This window comes from Lepidochelys olivacea (assembly GCF_965140295.1).
Source record: "Lepidochelys olivacea isolate rLepOli2 genome assembly, chromosome: 19".
Lineage (NCBI taxonomy): Eukaryota > Metazoa > Chordata > Testudines > Cheloniidae > Lepidochelys > Lepidochelys olivacea.
The window spans coordinates 7,137,661-7,164,613 of record NC_140429.1 but is presented as its reverse complement, the minus strand read 5'-3'; the positions used below and the strand labels follow the sequence as shown (position 1 = coordinate 7,164,613).

The 26,953-nt window shown below is 45.0% G+C and overlaps 1 protein-coding gene across 2 annotated transcripts in view; it reads left to right on the top strand.

The window, feature by feature from the left end:
- The window catches only part of FNDC5 (fibronectin type III domain containing 5), a 32,245-nt gene extending 10,553 nt beyond the window's left edge, over window positions 1–21,692 (top strand). The window contains exons 2-6 of one of the 2 annotated variants that reach the window (XM_084652224.1): window positions 6,541–6,656; window positions 8,317–8,515; window positions 11,168–11,257; window positions 16,708–16,819; window positions 18,478–21,692. In XM_084652224.1, the coding sequence (XP_084508350.1) occupies window positions 6,541–6,656; window positions 8,317–8,515; window positions 11,168–11,257; window positions 16,708–16,819; window positions 18,478–18,502 (542 nt within the window). In that variant the 3' untranslated portion in view covers window positions 18,503–21,692. Of the gene's footprint in view, window positions 1–6,540; window positions 6,657–8,316; window positions 8,516–11,167; window positions 11,258–16,685; window positions 16,820–18,477 lie in introns of both variants that reach the window. The other variant, XM_084652223.1, reaches the window with a different exon arrangement.
- The last annotated feature ends 5,261 nt before the right edge of the window (window positions 21,693–26,953 follow it).

Sequence of the window (26,953 nt, the reverse complement as noted above, 5' to 3'; positions counted from 1 at the left end):
AGCTCCTTCCCCTGCAGGTCATGTTCTTATGCCACTTGCTTCTGCTGTAAAGGTCATGGCACAGGGAACAAAAAGCCATGGTGACTTAATCCTGACATTTACCGCTTCCCCTAGGAAAGGACATGCAGCTGGTAGGTCCTGCTTGGGCTCAAGGATGCAATGAAGGGACCAGCTAGTGATGGGAAAGACTGATCCATTTAAGAACCTTGGCTGTGGCTTAGGCTCCTGGCCCTCTTGCTGGAGGCTGTGAAGAATTTAAGTCTTTCACTGCAGTAAAGGAGCTGCCTGCAGAATAGGAATTAAGCAATTCAGAAATTACCCATGGTCCCAGTGCAAGCCATGTTAGAGTGGGAAGCGAGTTCACTATATTCCATCTGCTTTCAAGTACAGTCACAGACCTACTTGCAGCTTCTGAAGGAGCTGAGCTCAAAGCAAACAGATTGCTTGGGAGGTTTCTCACCTTTGCACCCCAAACCAGGGGAGACTAAACTTAGAAATGGGCTCCAATACCAGATCCACCTTCTGAATAGATGACTCAGCCAGTGGAAGTGACCTCAAATAATGTGATAGTACCACAGATCCTCACTTCCATTGTTTAATTACTTCTTCCTGCAGCCTGCATGGCAAGGGGACACAAAATTGGCTTGTACTCTCAACTGCACAGTAAAGGCTCACTGCTAAACAGGGCATTGCTAACAGAGTTGTTTCCAAAGAAAGATCTGCAACAGCAAGAGGTGTGGTTCAAGCAGGGGAGAGAGGAATTCCTGAGCTCAGTGAGCCCCTAGCACTAACTCTCTTTGTGACCTTGGGCACCTCATTTAATGTCTGCCTCAGTTTGTCCATAGGTGCAATGGGAATGAAATACCTACATACTGTCCAAGGGACAGTAAGGGACTGATTAGTTTATTTCTGTTTAACTGTGTTGGGGCCTATTCCCTTCTCCAGGTGGATGGGAGCCTATAAACAGTTTGAGCCTGCCTTCCCTTAGAGAGGCTAGTACTGCACAGTGTGTGTGAACTTTTCTATTCACACATGCACACACCGCTTTTGTGACTCTTATAGGAAGGCTATGAATTCCCAAGAGCAGACATCCCTATTCCAAGAACCCCTGTTACAGAAAGCAAGAGTAAGCTTTTAGAAATGAACCCCTGTGTGTTCTGGCTAGACTGCAATTCTCGTTTTGTACATTTGTCACCCAGTATCTAAAGAGTCCAACATACCACATCTGATCTTTGGTCAAAAAGTGCCTGGTGTCGCCCTTGCGAGGAAGCTAGCGGAGGGAGACTTAGGGTCAGATTTTCAAAAGCAGCTTAGGAACGCAGGTTCCATTGACTTACAGTGAGACTTGTGCGTCTAAGTCACTTGGGAGCTGTCAGAAACCCCACTAAGACTTTAGCAGCCAGGGCTCAAGGAAAGTTAGCCAGCATTCAGGAAGGGTGACACTGCAGAAAACTGCTGATGCCTCACAGTGAATGGGTTGAGATGGGGTGGATACTAACCAAAGCTGAAGACAAAGGATCGGGCTCTGAGGGGGAAATCCTTCAGGAACTTGTGCTGAAGTAGGCAAAAGACATCTGACTTATGAGGAGAGGCTGAGGGAACTGGGATTGTTTAGTCTGCAGAAGAGAAGAATGAGGGGGGATTTGATAGCTGCTTTCAACTACCTGAAAGGGGGTTCCAAAGAGGATGGATCTAGACTGTTCTCAGTGGTAGCAGATGACAGAACAAGGAGTAATGGTCTCAAGTTGCAGTGGGGGCGGTTTAGGTTGGATATTAGGAAAAACTTTTTCACTAGGACGGTGGTGAAACACTGGAATGCGTTACCTAGGGAGGTGGTGGAATCTCCTTCCTTAGAAGTTTTTAAGGTCAGGCTTGACAAAGCCCTGGCTGGGATGATTTAGTTGGGGATTGGTCCTGCTTTGAGCAGGGGGTTGGACTAGATGACCTCCTGAGGTCCCTTCCAACCTTGATATTCTATGATTCTATGATCTCCCCTCTTAGGGCCGAGAGAAGACAGAAGAGTGTCTGGGAGACCTGTAGCTGAGGCCAGGCCAGAAATGGATACCTGATTGAGCTCTCAGCTTACCTGGCTGGACAGCAGGCACAGGGCTTTGGGTGGGTCTGGTACCTTTCTTAAGCAACTGGGCAGGGGACCGAGAAAAATCAGTTTGATGGAGCAGAACTACCCTCACTGTATCCAAGACTAGTCTAGGCCAGACTCTTAAAGCAAGATGCTGGCTAGCAAGGATGGTCTCTTGTATTGGCTTCACTGTATCACTTATAAATAGGACATTAGGTACGGTTAAAGTATTAGAGATCCATAAGCTATTAAGTGCAGATTAAGTACAGTATACGTATTGTATAATATAGAGAGATGACATTAAATATAGAGCAGATATGAGGTAGGCATAGTCAATCAGGTATAGGTCAGGTACTATATTAGGTATGCTGGACATAGGGTATTGAATATAGATCCAATAGTGATGATATATAGGGTATTAGGTATAGATCAGATATTGGTCAGGCATAGAAGTACCTATAGGTACAAATCCATAGATAGATATGAGCTAGTAGGCATAGTCTGGGTACCACTCTAGCACTGGGTATGGATTGGCAGGGTACTCTACATACTATTCATGGTGTAGTTTTTAGTCAATCTCCCCAGCTAACAGATGTGCTGGGTGATTATTGGTTGACACCAGCAAGGGCTGTGATATCAACCCCTGTGCAACAGCAACCTAACAGGCAGGTAGGGAGCTTCCCATCCTACAGGTCTCCTGCTCCTGACTCCAGGAGCCACTGGTGATAAGATGAGAGGCCAGAGACAAGTCAGTCCAAAGCCATAAATGTTTTCTCTCTCTTTAAAGAAAAAAAGTTGCTTAATAATCAGCAGAGCATTTAATGAGAGGAAAAAAGGAGTTCTCAGCATTAAGAGCATATTCATGGTAATCTTCAATGCTTGTGCCTCCTTGCTGCATGGGGAATGCTATGCCCTGCTCTTTCCAAAAGGGCCCAGAGTATGCAGGTGTGAGGCATGGCTGTGTCACACAGCACCTGGGGTATGCAGGGTAAGGGTCCACCTTGTGAAAGCTCCCTGCTGGAAGGAAACAAAAGAGTGATCATGGTTTGTTTCACAGCAGCCATTGCCCATGAGAAACTGGCATGATTTTATTTTAACTAAACAAATGGGGCCATGAGTACCCCTGGCACAAAAAGGAGAACATCTTTTCATGTGCATGCATGTCGCTAACTCAAACTCTGCCAAACAGATGCTCTTCCAGTTTTGAGAGAGGAATTTGCTCCAGTGGGGTTATGGCCTATGAGTTGGAATTAAGTTGAACAGCTAAATCACAAACCCTGGAACATATGGTCTATTATTGACTAAAAGGCTGATGCAGCCGTTCCTAGTGCATCAGGAATTAATGTGCCTGGGGAGGGCTGGGTGACTGTTGCATAGAATGTTCCCCAGATATCCTGCCTGCATGTTGAAATGAGTTCAGAGGAACATTACCCCCTCTGCCTCTGGGGTCACTTTCTGGTAACAGTTTGAGTTTTACCGACATAAGCATTCACAGAAAGCAAAATTCAGAGCTGCACGCACAGTATCAGGGAATTCAACATTTAGATTTGTTCACCTAAGCATTCATGCTGAAAATGCTCATACAGAACCAGTCAGAGAACAGAAACTGGATCTCATCTATCTAATCGCAACACAACTGGAATTCCAAAGAAAGTGTGATCGACCCAGAGAGTAAGAAAGTTCACGGAATAAATCCAAACAGCAAATAGATTTGAGGAAATCACAATCTCATCCTGGATCTTCCAGGACCTTCGCTGCAAATTATTCACTCAGCTCTGTCCGCGGAGAACTTACTTCCCTTGCTTCACATTTCTGGAAATGCTGAGTCTCACATCAATTTTCTACCGGATGAAGAAAAGGAGTACTTGTGGCACCTTAGAGACTAACCAATTTATTTGAGCATGAGCTTTCGTTAGTCTCTAAGGTGCCACAAGTACTCCTTTTCTTTTTGCGAATACAGACTAACACGGCTGTTACTCTGAAACCTACTGGATGAACTACATTGATTTCAATGAAGTGCGTCCTGATTTATAGTGGGGTAAAGGGAGAGCAGACTTAGGCCCATTGCGTTTGATTTTAATGCATCTCCCTTTACCATCCTTCAGTCTCTTGGGGTTTCTATTGTGCAGATGGATGTAGTGAAGTATCCTTAATCCCCCTCCCCACCTGCTCTCTCTCCTGGTCTGTATTGTGACTCCTGCTTTATAGGCTCCCGTCTCTGTGGAAACGTTCAGGCTGCAACCTTGCAGTGCACTTCACTATCACGTCAGCGCCTCGCAGCCTTATTTAACCTACTCATGTTGAAGGTGTTTGCTCTCCTTCTCTGTCTCTGCTGGCTCTTCCCACCTCCCCCACATTTTATGTCATCAGAAAATTTAGGCATTTTTGATATTATCCTTTCCTCAAGGTCATTAATATCCCTGCTAAATAAAGGGGATTCAGATGCCAGTACTGGTGCCACCCACATAGTCCGTCTCCCCATCCTGAATGCTCTTTTACCCATACACTCTGTTTCCCGTTACTAAGACGGTAATTCACTTGTTTCAATAACCTTCCCTATCCCAGGCGGTATAAATCACCCCATGCTGTGGTATCCTCTCTCAACGACATCGGGAAAGCACAACATGCAGGGATTTAGCTGTCTGGCTGTACTTTAGAAGGGGGTAGACACCTAGCTCAAAGCACTGTTACTATGCTGCAATCAGAGCCTGTTTTGTTTGCTGCATCCCCACCCCACCTCTCAGCTCAGTCAGAGCCTCAATACATTCTAGCAAATTCATCCGGCATGACTCACGGACCTTCCCTATGTGAACCTCTGCAAACTGCCCCTTACTAAAATAAGACGCTACTCTGATTTGCAGTTGGGTTTTTAAAGGGGGGTTAAATAATAGTGGAAAGTGCTGGACTGACAACCGTCCTCGCTTTGTGCCTCGGCAGCTAGAGCAACCGTGCTGCCTCAGCTGAGTCCAGAAGGGACTGGGCTAGGGGTGAGAAAGGAGCACTGGCCCAGTGGCCCATCCTGTCCTTGGCCTCTCTAATGAGGCTGCCAGCCAGGGGCTCATTTACTGACCGTAATGAAAGGGAATTTTTTTGGCTGCTGGGATCACAAATGCGTTTCATGTGGACCACGGAACAGATGGCAACAATTTCTGATCGATGCCGACCTGATCAAATTAAGGATCTTCCCTCTCCAAACTCTTTGAGCCACCGATCATTAGTTACTGCTCCATTTCAAGCCACTGCCCAGCCTTTTGTGAGATTCCAACAATCTGGCCCAGGGACTTTCTTATTGCCCTTTTTGCTTCCTGAAGGACTGTGGGCTGGAACCGATCTGGGCCTGATGCCTTGTCTAGACCCCCCGCTGCCTTTCTAATTGCCTCGTTACTGATTCCTGGAGCTTTTGAAGCATGATCACACCTGCTGGCAATGGAAGCTCCAAGGTCTTGACAGAGAATGTTGTTTGGAAGGGAGCATAGGGTCACTGCTCAGCACATTCTTTCCTGTTAGTTCTAAGCCAGGAGGGTTGGTTGGAAGTTCAGCAAGTCCTCACTTTGAAGAGCTCTGATCAGTCGGCCTGTCAGCAGTCCGCTCACCAGCCTCACAAATGTGGTCATTTAAAATAAATAAATCAAAGGAGACCTAACTTCTTCCTTCTTTGGCCTTGTGGCACCGCCAGGGAGCTTGTAAAGTATCAGCATTTCAAAGCAGCAGGGAAATAAAAATAAAATAAACACCCCCCTCTTCACTGCACATGGGTTAAATCCTCAAAGGCGTTAACTAGGGCACCAGCATGTCCATACTTCCAACTACAGGCCACCCTCTGCAACGTGCTGTTTGCCTTTCACTCTCACTGCAGTCAGGGCAAGATCTAAAGGAGAAAGCAGGGGTGTGTGTGACAGACTAGCTAGATGAAGAATACGTGATGGCGTTCAGTGGTGTAAAAGCTTTATCAGCATGAGTTTGGGATGCAAGGGTTAAATATTTTATATGCAGGTTTAATGCCACTCTAAATCATCCAAGGGGCCTGGAGAACTTAATGGCCACCAAAACATGGTGTGTCTATGTCTCAAAGTTCCACACACCTGGAGCCAGTACATAGGTGAAGGGCATCTGCAGCCCCCAAACTCCCCTAGCTAAGGGGCAGTGGCTGACCTGGATTAAATCCTGTTTCCTCTTATTGCAGGAAACCATGTCTGATGCCCAATATCTCTTGTATTGGCTTCACTGTATCACTTATAAATAGGGCATTAGGTACAGTTAAAGTATTAGAGATCCATAAGCTATTAAGTACAGATTATATACTGTACATAGCACTAAATATACGTATTGTATAATATATAGAGATGACATTAAATATAGAGCAGATATATTCGACTGCTCATCCTCTCTACCTCCTTCCCTGTCTCCTGCCTGCATCAGTGACTTTGCCATAGTAAAGCTTGTGTTTTGTCTCCTTGCAGACAGCCCGTCCGCTCCAGTCAATGTCACAGTCAAACATCTGAAGGCCAACTCGGCTGTTGTGACCTGGGATGTTCTGGAGGATGAAGTTGTTATTGGATTTGCAATCTCCCAGCAGGTATCCTCACCATATGGCCCCCCCTCCTCTCCACATGTGCTGGGTCTCCCTCAGTTCTATCCCACCTGCTTTGAGCCTTAGTAGCAGGGAAGCAAGGGCAAACTCTGGATTTATCATGGTGTAGCCCGTCCTGCCTGCAGCTCTCACAAGGCTCCTGCAGAGCACTGACACAGAGTCAGCCTCTGTCTTCACCTTAACACATTTCCATGGGTTTGGATTTAGAACATGCCCCAAACGTATAATCCTGCCGTCAGAGAAGAACTGCACACTGACAGGGGAGTAGACAAGTTAGCATCAACCAGGATGATTACTCCCAGGGATAGGGGTGACCGTGCAAAGCAATTCATAGTCTTCACAGCAAAGGGGCTGAGCGGGGGAATTGATCCATCAGTGAAATCACCCTAGAGGATTCAATGGTTCGGGAGACTGGAGGAGGACTAGGTTGGTGGACTGTCCAACCCATCTCCACCCCAAGCCCCACCCAGGACTCCCCTGCCCATCCTCTACCCCATCATGCACCAAGGACTCCCCTATCCATCTCCACTGCATGCCCCACCCAGCTCTTATTACTTCTCATGGCAGGGAAAGCAGTTATAGCTATGCACAAAACACTGCTCAGAGCATGAGGCTGCTCCCAGTCATGCCCCTGGGAGTTTTGCTGCTGACTTCAGTGAGAGCAGGGGCAGGCCAGAATGATTTAATGCCTTCACGCTTCCAGGGCCCAAAGGTGACTAGGCAGAAAATGCAACCTGCCAGAGCTAGCATCAGCCCCAAATCTCAGCAATAGCTCTGCCCAGTGGGTAAGTGCCAACAGGGATAGAACAATGAGAAGCTTCTGCATGGGGAAGATGAGAGCACATCCCTTTAAAGCCAGCACTGGGAGGTTGCCATTTCATTCATAGAGTATGAGATTCACCCATGTAGAGGTCAGCACAAAGCATCAGCACCATGACATCTCTGAGGAGCCAGGGACACTAGAGGTGCCGAGGCCTTGTGCTGGGCTCTGCACAGGGTGAATGTCACCCAGACGCTCCAGATGCTTTGAATGGAATTTGTGGCTTCTTCTCTGTTGTGACATTATAAAGCTGGAGCCAGTGAGTGAGCTCCTGGGAGATGGCGTGTGTTACCAGGTGATACAGGCATTGCACACCCTTGCCCTTAGGGTACGGATAAATACTAGAGAGATCCAGAGTCTGAACCATTCATCCAACTGGCTCTGAACCTCAGGGGAAATGGAACCAGCCCCTCTCCACCAAGCCTTTACCAGGTCACCTTCTCTACAAGTACTGGGCCTGATTTCCCTCCAGTATCAATCAGGAGTATCTCCCTTGAAGTCAATTGAGTTACACTTGTGTCGGTGATGTCAGTGGGAGGAGGGCTGGGCCCACTGTTTCTGGCAAGTTGGATGAGCGAGTGGCTGTCACCTGCACCCGCTTGCATAAAAGCAGCTGTAGCTGCTCTCACTGCTCGAGAAGCCTGTGATCAGATTAGAGCATGTCTTTCCTCCTACACCCGGTCTAGGGGGACTTTAAATGGCAGCACTAAGGTGCTGTCAGGGGCCCTGGGGAGCAATGGAAAGCATCTATGTAGCAAGGCGTCCGTCACGCAGAGAGAGAACCCTCCCTCTGAGCAACTGTGCTTTCCTGCCTTGGGCTTACAGAAGAAGGATGTGCGGATGCTGCGCTTCATCCAAGAGGTGAACACCACCACCCGCTCATGCGCCCTCTGGGACCTGGAGGAGGACACTGAGTACATTGTGCATGTCCAGTCCATCAGCATCCAGGGCCAGAGTCCAGCCAGTGAACCCGTCCTCTTCAAGACCCCCAGGGAAGCCGAGAAGCTGGCCTCAAAGAATAAAGGCAAGTGTGGGCAAGTTCTTATATGGCTCCATGGGCTGCCCCAGATGCAGGGCAGTGTTGCCCAGCAAAGTGGGAAATAGTGCCTGGTGCTTTCAAAAATAAGAACAGTTGAGCTAAGTGCAGGCAGGGCTAAATTCACTTGTTGCAGTGCCATTGTAGTCAGTGGGATCAGTGGGTAACTACACACAGGAGTGGGCATGGGGGATGTGCAGACGTAACACATCGGCAAAGTGTGTAGTGTTCTGGGACTCTCTTAGCCTGCATGTTACGCGCAGGTTCTAGCATTTCTGTTTACATTCTCCATGGGTGTTTGTTACTGGCCCACAGAAATGTTTATGAGACCAAGGCTCAGGAGTTGGAGTTCTCGTATGGTGGAAATACTGTGACAAGACCAGATCTCTGGTAGGTTCAGCTCCCTGAGGCAAAAATAGCAAGTCAGTGAAAACCACCAATACAGAGATAAGATCTCGGCCTAATCCTCAGCTGGTGAAAGTTGGTGTGGCTCTGCTGACTTGGAGCTATGCCAGTTTTCACCAGCTGAGGACCTGGCCCTCATTGTTTATTCAGGCTCTGCACAAATGCTGGGAAACAAACAAAAAACCGAACAATTCACGGGCGCCTGTGTTAGTGAAAGTGCCTGAAGATTGTATGATGGGGTCAGACACAGGAGTGCTCCTGGCCTCACCTGCCCCCTGAAGTCACTGGCAGCTTCTGCTGATCTCTCACTCTCCCCATGACTGGGGTGGGAGGATGTAGAGGAAACTAACAAGGGTCAGATTGGAAACCGGGATGTAGAGGTAAAAGCCTCCTTCTTTCATCCCACTGCCCCAGGCTACTCAGTCCCCTATACCTGTAAGGCCAAATTCTGAGGTCAGCCTGAGCCTACAGGGAGTGATGGCAATTTGTAGCTTCAGATGGCTCCCTAAATGTGCCTGTTACACCAATTTATGCTCCTTCAGACTCAGCCCCTCCCACTGGTGTGTAATCCACACCCCCTTTACATCACCTCTGAGTCAATGCACTGGGTCTAGCTGAGTGTGAACAAGGCTAGGAGAGGCTAAGCTGGTGTAACTCATGTCAAGAAGCCAGAAGTGAGGTGTGCAGCATGGAAAGCAACTGACAGGACGGAATAAGGATGTGTAAATTGAAGGAGGCCGTTCCTACTTTCTTATTGCATCTTCCAGGTGCTGGGCAGGTAAGTTCCCCCAGCCTAGACTCCCTTAAACTCACACCAGTAAGTGGGATAAGCAGCACTAAGAGTTTAAATGAGTGTAGAGGAATCTAACACATACCAGCTACACATTCCTTCCGACTGCAGCCCTTAGTCTGAGACTATAATAGTGTCAAGACTGGGGTACTCCCTAATGGTAAGGACACAAGAATCCTTGCTGGTAATGTGACTTTTGTATATCACATTAACCACAGCAAGACCAGCCTGTTTCAGTAAAATAATGCCTAGAACCCCAGGCACTAGTGCTGCCTGCACCTGAATCTCCATTGCTCTTTCCTCAGGGGGTAGCTTAGAGGCAGAGGAAATGAGGACTGGGCTCAGGACTAGTGTCTGGCAGGAGCATACCTAGCAAATTAAGAGTACCTGGGGAAATTCTTGGTCAGACTGTGCACACAGTTTGGGATAGAACCCCCGGGGATCCATGCCAGGGATGCTGCAGCAGCACTAAGATGAGACTCACTAAACCTCCCTGCACTTGGATTCTAAGAGACCAATGGATATCCTGCTTTTTTAAAATCTGAAATGTTTCTGCCAAATCAGTTACTGCCAGTCAGGGAAGTGCTTTTTAATTTGTCCCTTCTGAGCAGACATCCAGCCAAAATCAGATGGTGCCAAGGCAGGTCAAAGAGACGTTCTGCAGCAGCAAGGCACTCTAACGAACAGGGGATAGGGAGGAGCAGGAGTCCGGGTTATAAAGGGTTACCAGATGATTAGGTTAGGCCATATTATATTGCAGGGGTCTCATCCACGGTTCCTAGGATGCTGTGAGGTCTTGACTCTTTCTGCTGAAATGATTTGGAGCCTGTCAATAGTGAATTGCTGTTCAACTGAAAACACTGAGAAGAGCATTGTCTGCTTCCCAGGAGATCTGAACTACAATCTTTGTAGTCCTTTGAGGCCACAGCTGTACATTAGGACTTGTGAAGAGGTACTACTCATTCCTGCATCCTGCAGCTCTGCTGAAAAAGATTATGCCAACCCTGCATACTACAGGGCATAAATCCTGAGCTGGGCTGGCAGGAATTCTGCACAGAATAGTGATGCGATGGCTAGAATACGCCAGTGATGGGTGCTACGAAAACCCTAACACACAGAGAGAGGAATGATGATGCTAACAGCTGACTGAGGCATGATGACTCTGAACAATTCATGCTACTTTTGAACCTTGTACGCTCACTGTCCAAGGCTGGGGGCACATAGTTAAACTGGACACCAGACCAGTGAGAGATTTTAATGTGGTCAGCTGGGGTTTACATTTCCAAATCTTCCAAGGGGTTTTCAGATCTGCAGCCACCCAGCTTTGCCCACTAAATGTCTGTGAGTTAGTGAGATGGGGAAGGAGCATGTGAAAGGAGCAGGCAGAGTCTGACTGAACTCATTGCACAAATGGATCTCATTATCTCTCTCTCTCCCCTGTGCAGATGAGGTGACAATGAAGGAGATGGGGAAGAACCAGCAGCTGCGAGCTGGGGAAATTCTCATCATTGTCGTGGTGTTATTCATGTGGGCAGGTTGGTAGCAGGACCTATGACGAAGGCATGTAATGTCCCAGAGTCAGCTCATTCACTTTGTGTGTGTGTGAGTATACACCCATGCTGGCCAGGAAAAGATATGCAGAGAAATTCCTACTCCTGCCCCCTGTATACAGCATTGCACATTTGGATATAAGTGCATTTCACCTTCCTCTGTAGCATCAGGTATTGGCGACTGCTGGAGGCAGGATACTGGACTGGCTGAAGTTGTCTCATTTAGTACAGCAGGAGGTAGGATAATGGATTTAATGAACCAGTTGTCTGATCTGCAGTGGCAAATCCTATATTCTCAATCCTTCCAGAAAAAAATTGATGGTAATCTCCTTAATCCTGCAGCAGAATCCAACCCCTTTAGCACCTTCTGTTTCATTAACACAATGCAGCCCAAGTGAAGTGTGCCACGGTCACTATATCTGGCCCATTATTACATGCCTGCAGGTCACACACAAGCCAGTAATTCTTGTGAAGAGGTGTGGTGATATTCTAAAGATAAACATCACAAATCAAGAGTGAGTTACAACCTCCTGTCTCACTCTCAAGCATCCGTCATTCTATATTTACTAAAACCCACTTTCTAGATCTATTAAAATGATTGAACTGTTAAAAGAACAAATGATCAGGAGCATCCAAACCTAAAATATCAGGTGGTCAGCAATGAACCTGAATCCTCTTAAAATCTGGTAAAAGAATAAAAAGAATTGTTTAAAGAGCAAATTTCTCACACATCTGAGAGCAAACCTGGTCAACTCTGTACTATTATCGATGAGGCTATGGAAAGGATGAAGACTCTGTGAGCAAACAACCTGCACAGGTCTATGAGTGATATAGGAAATGCCCCAGTCTGAAGAATTGTGTGTGTGTGTGAGAGAGAGAGAGAAATTCCCACTACAGAGCTCCAGTGACATCAGCCTAAATTAGATGATTTAATGGTCCCTTCTGGCCTTAAAACATATGAACCTATGGGTTGGATGGGCCAAGGGCAGGGGAGGAAAAGGGGAAATTTGTAGCAACGACAAGCAAGCTAAACGCCAAAAGTAGCGGCTGAGTGCTCAGCACTTTTTAAAGTCCAGCCAGATGTTTTGCCTAAATGTGGCCTTAGGAACCTAAACCCATTTTTGAAAATCTTGGCTTGATCTTGCAGATCTCATGCAACCAAAAATCCCATTGATTCAATGGGAGCTTTGCTGTAGCAGGGCTACAGATTCGGGGCCCATATGATTTAAAAGTCAATACTGTAGGGTCAGACCCACAGCTGTGGCTGAAGAGTGCTTGGTGTGGTAGCAGGATGGAGCAAAGATCCCCTTTGCACTTTTTCGATCCTGGAGCCACTTTGCAGTGAGAGAGGGCCTAGAAGAGTGCCCAGAGGATTTCCTTAGACGACAGTGGCTTGGAAGGGGCCACGAACAGGTGGGTCAATAAATCATAGAATCACAGAAGATTAGAATTGGAAGAGACCTCAGGAGGTGATCTAGTCCAACCCGCTCCTCAAAGCATGACCAACCCCAACTAAATCATCCCAGCCAGGGCTTTGTCAAGAGGGGCCTTAAAAACCTCTAAGGCTGGAGATTCCATCACCTCCCTAGGTAACCCATTGCAGTGCTTCACCACCCTCCTTCTGAAATAGTTTTTTCCTAATATCCAACCTAGACCTCCCCCACTGTAACTTGAGACCATTACTCCTTGTTCTGTCATCTGCCACCAGTGAGAACAGCCTAGCTCCATCTTCTTTGGAACCCCCCTTCAGGTAGTTGAAGGCTGCTATCAAATCCCCCCCCATACTCTTCTTTTTTGCAGACTAAATAAGCCCAGTTCCCTCATCCTCTCCTCATAAATCATTTGCCCCAGCCCCCTAATCATTTTCATTGCCCTCCGCTGGACTGTCTCCAATTTGTCCACACCCTTTCTGTAGTGGGGGGCCCAAAACTGGATGCAGTACTCTAGATGTGGCCTCACCAGTGCCAAATAGAGGGGAATAATCACTTCCCTCGATCTGCTGGCAATGCTCCTACTAACGCAGCCCACTGTGCCATTAGCCTTCTTGGCAACAAGGGCACACTGCTGACTCATATCCAGCTTCTTGTCCACTGTAATCCCCAGGTCCTTTTCTGCAGAACTGCTGCTTAGCCAGTTGGTCCCCATCCTGTAGCAATGCATGGGATTCTTCTGTCCTAAATGCAGGACTCTGAACTTGTCCTTGTTGAACCTCATCAGATTTATTTTGGCCCAGTCCTCCAATTTGTCTAGGTCACTCAGGACTCTATCCCTACCCTCCAGCATACCTACCTCTCCTCCCAGCTTAGTGTCATCTGCGAACTCCACCCGGGCATCAAAATCCTTCCATACAATTTTTAAAAAGAAATAAACCACCCCGGGAGCTCAGGAAAGCTAAGAATTCCCCATTATGAGTTTGAGATCAGATCTTCTGCTGGTATAAACTGGCATAACACCTCTGAGCTACATCGGTTTATACCAGAGGAGGACCAGGCCCATCTGTTTTAATCTAACAAATATATAAGTACAGTGCACCCTTACTCCTCTGATCAGCCTGGAGCTTTCAGCATTCTCAGCAGCCAGCACTATGCCTTGCCCAGGTTGGGATCAGGATGCCATGAGTTAATGGAAAGGGAAGTTTGTGTTTGTTTGTTTTCTGTATAGAGCGCCAGCTTCCTCTGGCCTCCATTCAGCAGCTGCCTCTGCTGCTGCTGCAGCATAAAACATTCATGAAACAGCACAATGTTTTACTCGTGAGCCGCATAGTTACATTGGTCGGGGGAAGATATTTCAGGTGAAACAAGGGAACTGGCATGCAAGGAAATTAACAGTACAGTAGATTATATAACCCATAAAGTACAGTCGGTATTTCCAGTTGCTATTTACTCCCATTGCCCTGATCACAGGAACATTCTATATATACTGTGAGTACAGAAAAACTGCTACTGTTGGAAAGAAGCCAACCAAAGCTAGAGATGTGTAGTTGAGGGGACAATCCCCACCTATCTTCCAAGAACATGCCAGGGGACTCACAGGAGATGGTAAAATGTTTCTCCCTTTTGTTTAGATGTTAGAGCAATGTGTGATCGTTCTGTCCCTTAATTGCTGGAGGCTGGAGACTTTCCCTATGAAATATGGATTCTGGACAATGGGTTCATTCTTCAGCTGTGACTGAGCTCCATTCAGTCAGGGATTGTGAGAGCTGAAGCCCCTTCCCCCTAGCCATGCCATCAACATGCTCCCTATGCCAGTAGCTGTAAAAGGGGATGGCATAGTCTGCTATGTCAGTTCTGTGCCACCCTTGGATTTCCTCATGCTGGGGGAATCCTCAGCTGACTTTACAGCCCCTTTGCATGACTTGAGCAGGATCTGGCTCGTTGCCTGGCTTTTGTAAGACTAACCACCTTAACATTCTTATAATTTTGTGTGTGTGTGTATTTACTTATTTATTAATAAAGCCCTGAAGATTGACAGGGTTTGAAGGGTTAAATCATGTCCTCAAGAGACAGTGGACTTAAATCTCTGTTGGTGTAAATTGCCGACTTCAGTGCAGCTGTGTCAAATTTACACCAGCACAGGATTTGGCCCATTTATGCTAAATTCAGCTGAGATAGGATTCCCCCCCCCCCCGAGATATGTGGAGATGAAATAGGGTCACAAATCAGATCTGACAACAAATTTTGGTTAATAATAATTTAAATAAAAAGACAGGAGGCTTAATGGTGTCCTGTCTTGTTCCCCTGGGATTCTTTCCAACTGTAAGTGAATCCACAGGGACTAGCAGCAACCAGATAAGATTCATATATAATTTTTTTCACTGGAAAAATCTTGAGTTTACCATGCATTGGTACCTGCTTTCCACAGGGTTAGATTGGGTTCTAGTCACTGTCTCCAATCCCTGAGCCTTTAAAATAGTTAGATAAAGAAGAAAAGGAGTACTCCTTTTCTTTTTGCAAATACAAACTGACACGGCTGCTACTCTGAAACCTTAGATAAAGAAGTTACTGTCTCTGCTCATTAAGGGCTAAATCTCCTGCCCTGTAAAAATCATTTGGGGGTAAAATAATTAAATGAGATAGCTAAAAAGGTTTAATCTAGACAAGTAATTATGCTTCATCTTCCGAAACTGAGCTCATAATGTGAGCACAGAATTGTCCAATGCCCTGAAAGAGGCTTGTAAATTCCCCTTCTAGACAAAACAGCTGCCATTTACCAAACGTGGGCGGGTAAGGAAAATCTCACTGGAGCTGATGAGCTGTTTACAAAGTTTCATTCTGACCATGACTTTTCCCAGCCCTGTGGCTGAGCCGTCTGAGACTCAAGTGTGGAATTATTGATGAATGGAAACTACAATTAGTCTGAATGTATATACCCGTTCACTTTATACACTAAGCTTCTCTAATGGCCCAGTGCAGAGGGCATGACTTGGTGTCAAGACCTGGGTTCTAGTACTGTCTTTGCCTCACTTTGCCTACATTTCTCTTCTGAAAATGAGGATGATGATACTTTTATGCAACCGTCAGCATGTCTTCCCACGGCTGACAATTTGCTTGCATGCAAGAAAGAACATGTGTAAGCACTACCTGGCAAGAACTCCCATAACACCTATCACTGTTAAGTGCTTTGAGAGCGACAGGTGGGAAACTCTATATACATGCAGAGTATTATTCTTATGTGAGTTGGGTCCTTTTCCAGTAGGCAAGAAGCAATGGGCTTATCAGTTGCCCTTCCTGGCACCTCTGTTACTTTGTGTTTGAAACCAACAGGCAGAGAGGTGGTTATTTGGTCAGAACATAACACAAAAGCCGCTGTGAAAGACATTTTCACTCTCTTCATTTGTCATGGCTGCCTCTGCTTTGTTCTCCACATGCCTAAATGTGTGGGAGGACATTTCCGTTGGCACCTCATCCTGCTGTAGCTGTCATATATTTGCAGATGATGTCCTGCTGAGCAGGAGACCCTGGTTTGTTTCATCTTCAGGCAGGCACAGGTCATTCATCACATCCTCCAGCTCAACTGCACCTCTCTTTGCTTCAGAAAAAGAAAGCTTTGAGGGTGCATTTCCAACTAATGGATATTCCAATATGCCCCTGTGCTTGCAAAGCAAAGGTCACAGGGTCAGTGTAAACTGTTATTCAAATGGGAAGCTTAGAATATTTGTCCTGTTTAATGAAAGGGAAGTGGGAGTACAAGTAATCTCCTGATCTTGTCTGACTGGGTTAGAGTGGAATTTGACACTGTGAAGGAAGCAGCCAGAGCCCGACTAGTCATGTTAGAAAAGGATCTTTGGGACTTGGTGTCAATGCTGCTGAGGTCTCTGCCAGAAGGCACAGAGCAGCAGGCTAGTGGGCTCTGATCTTTGCACGTTCCAAAGGCCTGGCTCATGCATGTGACCTCTAACACTTTTTCCTGCTAGGAGTGATCGCCCTGTTTTGCAGGCAGTATGACATCATCAAAGATAATGAACCAAATAACAACAAGGAGAAAGCCAAGAGTGCGTCTGAGAGCAGCACTCCTGAGCACCAGAGCGGAGGGCTGCTGCGCAGCAAGGTAAGATGCTGTCGGCACACGGGGGGAATGAGGCTGCCAATTAATTTCCAGCAGGGCTTCTGGTGAATTAACCTGAAAACCAACCTTCTGTTAAGGATCCCAGCTATAACATTCTCTCCATGGGGCCAACGTGTAGAACCGAGTCTCCCATCTGACAAGGGAAACAGCATGGTCTATTGCCTTGAAAGCACAACTGCAAGTCAGGACTCCTGGGTTCCATTCCCAACTCTAGCACTCACTAGGTGGCCTTGGCCAAATCATTTAACCTCTGTGCCTCATTTTCCCCCTTAGCGAAATTAGGGTAATTCTCACCAGAATCAATTAAGTATGGCACAGGCAAAGCCTAGAGACTGAGGATAACTCAACAAGAACAGGTCAAGGCTCTGATCCTGCAACTGACTGTGCGGGGCTCACACAGAGCAATACTGAAATCAGTGGGGTTCTGTGTGGGCAGAGGAAAACCTGCTGGATCACTGCTTAACAAAACAATAGCAGGGCTCTCTCTGTGAGCTGCCAGTTCAAACATGTTTCAGAGTAGCAGCCGTGTTAGTATGTATTCGCAAAAAGAAAAGGAGTACTTGTGGCACCTTAGAGACTAACCAATTTAATAAATTGGTTAGTCTCTAAGGTGCCACAAGTACTCCTTTTCAGTTCAAACATGCCACTTTCCTTCCAGAAGCAAATGCTTCCCTCCACTTTAATTTCTATAGTCCTGGATATCCAGGACGATTGATGGTGATACCCATGGTTTGGAAAGTGAGCAGCAGCTCCACATTTGATTCCAGAGAGATAAGGAAAGTGCTAGGGATGCAACCAAGCTGCCTGACGGTTTCTGTTCCCTTGGCTCTATGAATTTTGATGACATTTTATTTCCCAGCTCTGGCAGACTGCCCTTCTTGGTGATGAACTGGTACGGTTTAGGAAAAGATGCTCAATATTTTGTTAACTCTGCCATTGTTGGCATTACTCCTGTCACGGTCCCTTCACCCTGCCCAGTGCAGGGACAATTTATGACAGAGTGACAGCCTTAGCTCTATGTTTCACGATCCTTCTGTATCTACCCACAATCCCTTGGGATCAAACATTTACACCAGCAACATTGAGCAAGCAGTAGACCCAGCTGGCCTGTGTGGATTTTACAGTTGTGAACCCTTTGCTTTCCCTGGGTGGGTTGTGCACCATAACTGGGCAGCAGGCTGCCCAAAGTAATAGGATAAAATTCTGGTCTCCATTATGCCAGTGTTACTCCAGCATAAACTCCATTGATACTAAGTCACACCATCACCATAACGTACCCCTGGATTACTAGGGGCCAGTTTGTCATTGTTCTAGCCCTTGTGTAGTCATTTACCTCTGTGCAAAGCAGGGGAAATGCTAATAAAGCAGAATTATAGCATTTTGAACTGGTGTAAACAGTTGCACAAGGTGCAGGCTGATAATAAATTGGGCCTCTAAAGTCCAGAATCAGACTGTACAGACTGTTTCTTTGCCCAGCAGTTGTAGCCAGTGTTAACACCAACCAGCCCCACCACCGACCCCTTTTCATTATGCTGCAGGCAACAGGACCATTTACAAATTCACTACTGCACTGAACAAATCTCTGATGGCTTTTCCTTAACAATCTCTATACATTTCTCCCTCTTTTTCCCTTCTTCTAGTTTCCAAAAAACAAGCCTTCAGTGAATATCATCGAAGCATGACAGCCTGGCATCTGATAGATGGACTCCATTTCTTGTTCTCCCTCTCTGCTTCGGAGCCCTGATGACTGGGGAAGTGAAACACTGTTGGAGCAGTTCGGAGAGACCTACTGGTTGTCAATTTCTGGCATAAATCTTCTTCCCTTGCTCTGCAAAAGACAACTGGAGAGAGAGAGAAAATCCTGAAAACCACCCCACATAAGCCACTGTCTGAGAAGGAAAAGCTTCTGTGAAACTGATGCCTCAGGCAATTCTGTATTGGACTCACAACTCACCCAGGCTGTAACAAATCCCAACAGACTCAACTTCCACCCTCTGATCCCTCTTTCTCCTGGAGTGATTTGCCTCTCTTTGGAGATCACAAAATTTCATTGTATTTCTATTTTGCTTCACCGTCGCTGCGTGTTGACAGCATCAACATGGGCTCAGGCTGCATTTGTATTTCTCTTCAGAGAAATGAGAAAGAAACACTAGACAGTGGCAGAGAAAAGGATTTTGGCTGCTGTGTACTCTAATCTCACTCCGTAGCACTCATGTTTGGTGTGTAATACATTCTGCAGGTGGGATTTTTTTGTATGTTTGTTTTTAACAAAGGCACATTACAGTTTCCATCTGGATGGTCACTACTTTGCTGGCTGCTCTCCAGTTGAGATCTGCAGCACTTGTCTCTATTTTTGCCATCTCTTCTATTCTCCAATGCTGTAATCCACTTTAGATAAGCAGGGTGGAATTCAAAACACTGTGGGGCACAGACCAACAGAGACAAGAAGCCAACCCTTGGTTTGATTCCAGGAGAACTTGGGCCATTTCTTCATGATATTTAGGACTGGGCCTGACTAATTCCACCTAAAGTGTAACAAATGGTCCTTACAAAACACAGCCAGTTAGTGCAAAAAAACAAAAACAAAAAAACAACAAAGTCATGATGATAATGGTTGCTATGCAAGGATACCAGGTTTCCAGGTTTCCAAGGGATCCCTGCCTAATGATGGCCAAGGACACTCCTTAACTAGTTACTTCTTTTACTGAGGTTCCAGTGGATGGATCTGTTACTCCTTCCACTTTGTGTCTCCACTATTCATCATGACACTGTATTGCCAGGTGTTTGTTAAGAGTCCCTCCACAAATGTGGAGGGGGAAGGGAGGAGTCTCCTCTAGTTTACTAGTTGCTTTATGTTTATAAGCTGACATGTTCCCTATGACTGACAATGGTTTGAGGCTGGTAGGTGAGAGGTCATCAAATGGAAGAAATTTACTATCAGAGCTTTGCCAGCACGCTTTTATATGTATTTGTTTAATTACCTGACAAGGCCATTCCATACATGCTGGGGGGTAACATGGGATCCTAATTATTCCATCAAATACTAAGATAGGTTGGCCCAAATAGGATTTAAATCCTCCCACTGCAAACAAATTTGCATTCAGACAAGACAATGATTCAAAAGCCACTGCAAAGAAACAGGCTGGCAGTCACGGAGTTCAGACATCTTCCCCCTTTGATATCCATTAGCCTCTCTCAAGTAGTCAATCCAGGAGAAAGGCACTGAGAGGTTTGCATGCAGCGGCATTTTATAAAAAAGGGCTTCCCCAGTGCCAGTTTCAGGGAGGCAGTCAGCCCCACCCACAGTTTTCTAAATTGGATCCTGAGCCAAAAAAGCTACTCCCCCCCACCACCACGAGGGAGAGGTCAACACCTCTGATACAGTTGGAGCAATAACCACTTTTTAATGTACAATAAAAGATTAAAGGCACAACTTTCCTTGTAAATACCTGAGTTTAGCCATGTTTCCTCTTGGTCTACACTAGGGCAGAATGCATGAAATAGAAGTGGGGACCTTCTACCCAGATTTCTGAGGGATCATGAATTTGGCTGTTTTTTCCCTGTCCCTGGTTGCAGGCAGCAGTAAAGGTTCAGTAGGGGGTTAACTTTGGTTAGGCTGTGGACTAAGGTGAGAAAGAAGCTACAACATAAGTAAGCTACAAAGTAAGCAAGCCCTGCTTAGCCAGTAGATGTCTACAGGAATGTCTCAGGCTTAGTATGCAAGAAAGAAATGTCAGTCAGAATCCACAGCCTACCTATAAAGGAAGACTTAGAACAGATGGTATGGCATGTACAAAATGATAAAAGAGATGTTCTATCGTAATTTTGGTGCAGACAAGCAAACAAGAAGGCCCTAAACTCTAACCTAGCTGCTGCTGAGGAAATTCAGCCTGAGTAATTTATCAGGGTGATGTGTTTTTTATACAAAAAATGTTTCTGGAAATGCAGAGAACATTCCCCATCTTTGACAGTAATTGTTGTTGGTTCCTAGTGACAGGTTTTTAGCTATTTCTATTCCAACAGTGACGCGCTTGTTGTTCATTAGAGATGGAGAAATTAAAATGCGAGGCATAGATGCTTGTTCACAGTTAAGTATTCAACCCATGATATGGCAGCTGGCAAAAGGAGTGCATCATTATGCTCCATAACTGCAGGCTTCAAAGGTAAGGTAATAATGCTATTAGCGAGAAAAACAAACGTAGGCTAGGAAGCAAATCTACTTGTACCAGAAAGGAATTCCAAGCTATCAAATGCAGCTGACTCTCTTAATGCAGAAGGGATTTAATAAGAATATACTTTATCTAAAGAGGTGCTACATAAGGAAGGGAGAAAGAGATAGAGACATATAGGCCCTTTTGAAAATTTTACCCATTTTCAAAAGCAACTTAGGTGCTTTGAAGCCCACGCAAGTCTCATTCAATGAAATTTAGGCTCGTAAGCACACGTCACTGTAGAAAATGGAACATAGGCACCTAAGCCACTCAGGCACTTTTGAAAATTTTACCCTTAATCAGGAAAAAGACATTGCATTAAGAAACAAACCAAGTAAGCATTTAAAAAAAAAGAAGTGTATGTTCTGCAATCACCTTAAAGGATGCTCAGATTTTCCAGTGTGATTTTGCTTGCAAAGTGTAGTTTTTGCTGTATACTAAGGACCAAGCAGGAGTGTAGTAGAGTGAAGGGATTCCAAAGAGCCCCGCAATAAGTGATTTTCCACTGAACATAAAAAACAAAAGAAAGCAAACATCAAAATGGCTCTGCTGATGGTGTGCAGTCGCTGGAGACTAATTCAACTGATTTCCAGGAACCAACTAAGCATAGTTGATGTGCACAATAAAGGAATAAGAGAAAACTACCTGCGGGCCAGCGTATGTCTAAAGTTAAGCACCACTTGCTTTATTTCTTAAAAGCAGAATAATCCTGTGCTCATTGGCACTAATTTAGTCAATATATTCCTCCCCCACATAAGGGTTTAGTGAAACTGTACCACAGAGGGCGATGTGGAGTAAACAATTCAATACAGGGCGTCCTTCCAATTCACAATCGTAACTGTCATCAACTTCTCAATCACTTTCCTCGTACACTAAGAAACAGCACAAACTCGGTTTCCTCATTTCTTTGAGAAAAATTAGAACATTTACGCCTTTTAAACAGACAGTTCATTAGAGGAGAAAACACCTACATGCCTGAAAGTATTTGTAGAATCTCAGCTGGTAACAACTTACTGGAAGAGGTGTGAATGGGGAGAAACAGATTGTTAATTGTAGTATTTGACCAAGATATTAAAGGTTATGTCATTCAAAAGTGTATATCACAGCAGCACACCCATTTCAGAGATACAAGAGATCTAAGATGTGGGTACTCGTATGCATCGTCAGATTTCAGTTCCTAGCAGACAAAGAGGGAAATGAAGTTCATTCTGTGTGTTTTGCCATATGTAATTTCCTCCAGATTTGCAATAAGGCTTACTATCACAACATCCTAAACTATCATTGTTTTGCCTGTATAGAGACCACTAACAGACAGGCAAACTATCTACATGTGGTGAATCTTCCTTTTGTTAAAGGAACATTTGTTTGTTAAAGCAAGATTCTGATCAACAAAATCACTATGTTAAAAAGACATCTACTTTCTCTATGGATCTCCCCCTGCTCTGAATTCAGTCATATCCACTGACCATACAGACTAAAATAAGTATTTCCCTACTTTTTAGTCCTCTTAGCCCACCCACCTACGAGAAAGTGAGCTGGATTCTATTCTGGCTTATGCATCACCATCAGTTCTGTTTAACTAAGTTCCAACTGCAGAACCATTATAATTAGTGACAGAGCCAGGAAAGGCACAGCTTGAATTTCAGATCCCAGATGGAATCGTAGGGCTGGCAGCTAGAATAGCCATCTTTTTCCTTGCAAGCTGAATGAGTCTGATGTGGAGCCATAGAGAGAGATGATAATGACGGAACCTTGTGATGCCATTTTACACTTTTCAACATATCACTGTCCTTTTAAACTGATAAGGAGAAACTCACTTGAGGCAACCAATTGCTAAACATAACTTCTTTGTATCAACAATACCCCTTTCTCAACTGGTGTAACTGACATTACTGTACGTGCCCTTAAGTCAGATCAGATTCCCTTGACTTTTAAACTATACGGAAGAGAGCGGTTAAGGGAGGGAGTTTATCAACTTTTACACCAGGTTTTAGTGCACATTTTATTTCTGTCCTTTTAAAATTACACTGCAGCAAAAAGATTTGGCAGGAAGATCTGATCAACTGCTGAGAGAGGAGAACAGCTAGAACAGGTAGTTAGCTTTTGTCTTGCTGTTGCTATTAGAGTGCAACACAATGGTGAATGCTCTTACTAGATTTGAAGTTGTAAAACATTTTATCACAGGGCTCAGATCTTCCTTTGGGGGTGGGGATGTGTGCGCATGTGTGTGTCTAGCATGATGGACTACTCCAATCCTCATTGAGGCTACTGGGCACTATCACAGTGGAAATAATAGACACTAATAAGGCCCCTACCTATATTCTGGAAGTGAACATGTAATTTGTCCTGCCATGAGCATTACATATATGATCTCTCTCTTTCTCTGCCCTTGCAGCCCCTCTGAGGTACAGTATTAACCAGTTATGTTGAAGAATGAAATCTTTAGCGATAAGGCTGTCTGTGACCCTGGAGTCTGTAGAAAATGCAAAGCTGCCCTGCGGCAGCTCCAGTGCACGTGGGAGAAACATTAAGATCACAAAACACAGGTTCAGAAGGAAGTCCCCACTTCCGCCTACTCCTCTCCAGCACAGTGGAGCCAGCCCTAGACACAGCACATATTGTACAGAACACCACCATCATCTCAAGTGAAAGACCTTACAATGTGTTTCTTGGTCAGAGCCATTTCATGTTCTCAGCATTGGTAATTGGTAATAGAATAACTGCTTTAAGGAAAGGCTAATATAAATAGTCTCCTAACTGCTGTGTTTAGTTTAATAGCTGATTTATAAGAGAAACATAAAACCTAAGAGGGTTAGCATGAAAATTCTTTTTGGAAATCTTTAGGCATAAAGGAGTACAGCACCTAAGCATCCACTGTTTAACAGAACTGCTTGCTTGTGTCCTTCCCACCCCCTGCCCCAGCTCTGAAGTGCCAAGGCTGATTGATAGTGACTATCAATCTCTTGTTAAGATGGGGCTGCAGCATCCCAGCTGTGCCAATCTCAGCCTGACTCCAACAACATCCGCCAACCCAGTGCTACTTCTTGGCCTTCCGAGGGAAGCATTATTAGCTGACACGCCTTTGCAAGGGAATGTGCTCTGCAATTTAACTCATGCTACTACGTCTTGCTTTTTTTTTTTTCAAACACCCTAGAAAAAGATTAATCCAGGAGCCCTTGCCCCTTCTTTATTATACAAGTATTAGGAACAGGTAGGCTTTAGAGACAAAATCCTCAGCACAGGGATCTGTGTTTTAGGACCACACACAAATAACTCCCTTTCAAGATGCACAGCCAAGTAAATACCTGGGACTCTTTGGCTTACAAGACAATGGCCACTGTAAGAATGGTGCTAACAGTCTCGCCTCCCCAATCAGTAGCTGCCAAGTGATAGTACTTTCCCATTCTATTCAAGGCTCCCAACAAGAAAAGGAGTACTAGGGGCACTTTAGAGACAAACCAATTTATTTGAGCATAAACTTTCGTGAGCTACAGCTCACTTCATCGGATGCATTCAGGGGACTGAATGCACCCGACGAAGTGAGCTGTAGCTCACGAAAGCTTATGCTTAAATAAATTGGTTAGTCTCTAAAGTGCCCCTAGTACTCCTTTTCTTTTTGCGAATACAGACTAACACGGCTGCTACTCTGACTTCTGATTGGAGAGGTTTTCTAAAAGATGCATGTTTCAGCTGTTGACATAGCCTTAAAAATTGGGCACAGTCCCACCTCAGCACTTACAGACTAGCGGCAAATTGACACACCCTTAATAATAGCCTTCTTGGGACTCCATGGTGGCAGGCAAAATGTTCTCTTTCATTAACAAATGCAGTATATAGAAGTTAGAGCAGGGGGCTAGGAGTCAGACAAACCTGGGTCCCATTCCTAGCTTCACTGCTGATGCACTGAGACACCGGGCAAGTTATTTAACCTCTCTGTGTCACAGTCACCACACTTATAAAGCGATCATTACGAAGGTGAGTAAACTGCTAAGCCCCTAGAGATCCAAAATGGAAAGGTGCTAGACAAGGGCAAAATATAGTACATGAACACAGAAACACTGAAAAAGAAAACCTGGGCACTGTGCTATTTTTTTAAAATTACATTAGCCAAAGCTGCCATGAGAAAATCTGATAAAAGGGGAAACCTTGTGAGATTTGCCAAATGGTTCTGACTTGTTCAATGCTTTGCTCTTGTCATTTTTCCTGTCAGCTGCCAGAGAAAATCAGGGCGTGAAGTTGACTCCATGTTGCTAGTATTTCATGTACTATACACAAGAAATATTTTGTCACCCACTGTTGGACTGCTTTATCAATGCTTTACATAGAGCATTTAGGTGAAACAGTTATACAGCACATGCTTAATAGTCCTTTAACACACAAAGCTACCCTAGACTAAACTGATACTTTCTCACTTAAAATGTATTCATTAATTCTAGTTTTCATTCAGCACCTTCCATGTAACCAAAAGAAAGAAAACCTGCCTGAAGCAAACACTCATGGCTGGACAAAAATTGGTTAAGGGATGTGGAACAGAAGTGTACTCTTGCATATTTGAGATGGTCTCTCCCATTAGGAGTTCTTATAAAAGGATGGTCTCCCACCCACCTGCACAACAGTTGAGTTTTTGTTTAGAGGGGTAAGTAACTAACAAGAACAAGAGCAAACATAGGCAGAGGTTTAAAGGCTGTCCGAGTATGTGTTTGAGGCTACAGAGTCCATTGACAGGTTTCAGAGTAACAGCCGTGTTAGTCTGTATTCGCAAAAAGAAAAGGAGTACTTGTGGCACCTTAGAGACTAACCAATTTATTTGAGCATAAGCTTTCGTGAGCTACACTCCGATGAAGTGAGCTGTAGCTCACGAAAGCTCATGCTCAAATAAATTGGTTAGTCTCTAAGGTGCCACAAATACTCCTTTTCTTTTTTGAGAGTCCATTGAAAGAATCTAACATTGCAATGGTTGAGTTACTCCTTCTCAGGGAAGTTGATTTTAGCTACAAGAGAACTACTTTTCCTCCTCCTCCTCCTGGAGGAGATCCAGTTAAGCTGTCAAAGCTACAGAGAACTATGGGATGTGCCTAGGAATGATGAGATTCCTATGTATGTACTTACTATCACACAACTGACAAATTATGGAATAAGTCCCATTCCTCAATCACATACTACACGACAGGTCTTCTGTGGAGGAATGGCGAGAAGTGATGCTGAGCTCAGCACGGTCCCCTCCTTACACCCAGTACACCAGACTGAGACAACAAATAAGGCAATATGAAGTTCCACTCGTGAGGCACAGAGAGCTGCTCTGCCAGCTGCTCCACATTTGTTTGTTAAGCTTTTTAAATTCCCTGAAGTAATTTGTCTGAGATGTGTCACTTTAAATTTCTATAAATAACTAGATGGAAATAATAAATGTATTAAGTTCAATAAATGATCTTCATTTTCACTTGTCGATTTTACAATGTGTTGTTGTTCTGCCTCATGGACTAGGTTAGAACTACACAATGCAAAGCAATAAGCATAACTGCTATTTACACTGAGACAGCTGATGAGCCAAGAGTAGGAAAGGAGGCCCTTGTTAATCATTCACTCCACCTCATCCTATAAGGAAGGGAAGCTCCAGTCCAGCAACCCTTTGTTCTGTGCACTTGCCAGATAGGGTGGACATGAAAGCTTCATCTTTCTTCACTGCAATGACCCAGGCTATCTTGGTTAACTTGCCCTTTAAAAAAAATAGAAAGCCTCCTTGAAGAATTTGTTTAGCATAAGGGGACATGAGATCAGAACACATCCACTTAACTGTTGATAGGGTCCAAGAAAGGCCTTGTGCAGCAGAAGAGCCAATATGGACTCACAAGAAAATAGGTAAGCAACTAAGGAAGCATTCACATCAAGGCTGCTATTAAACATA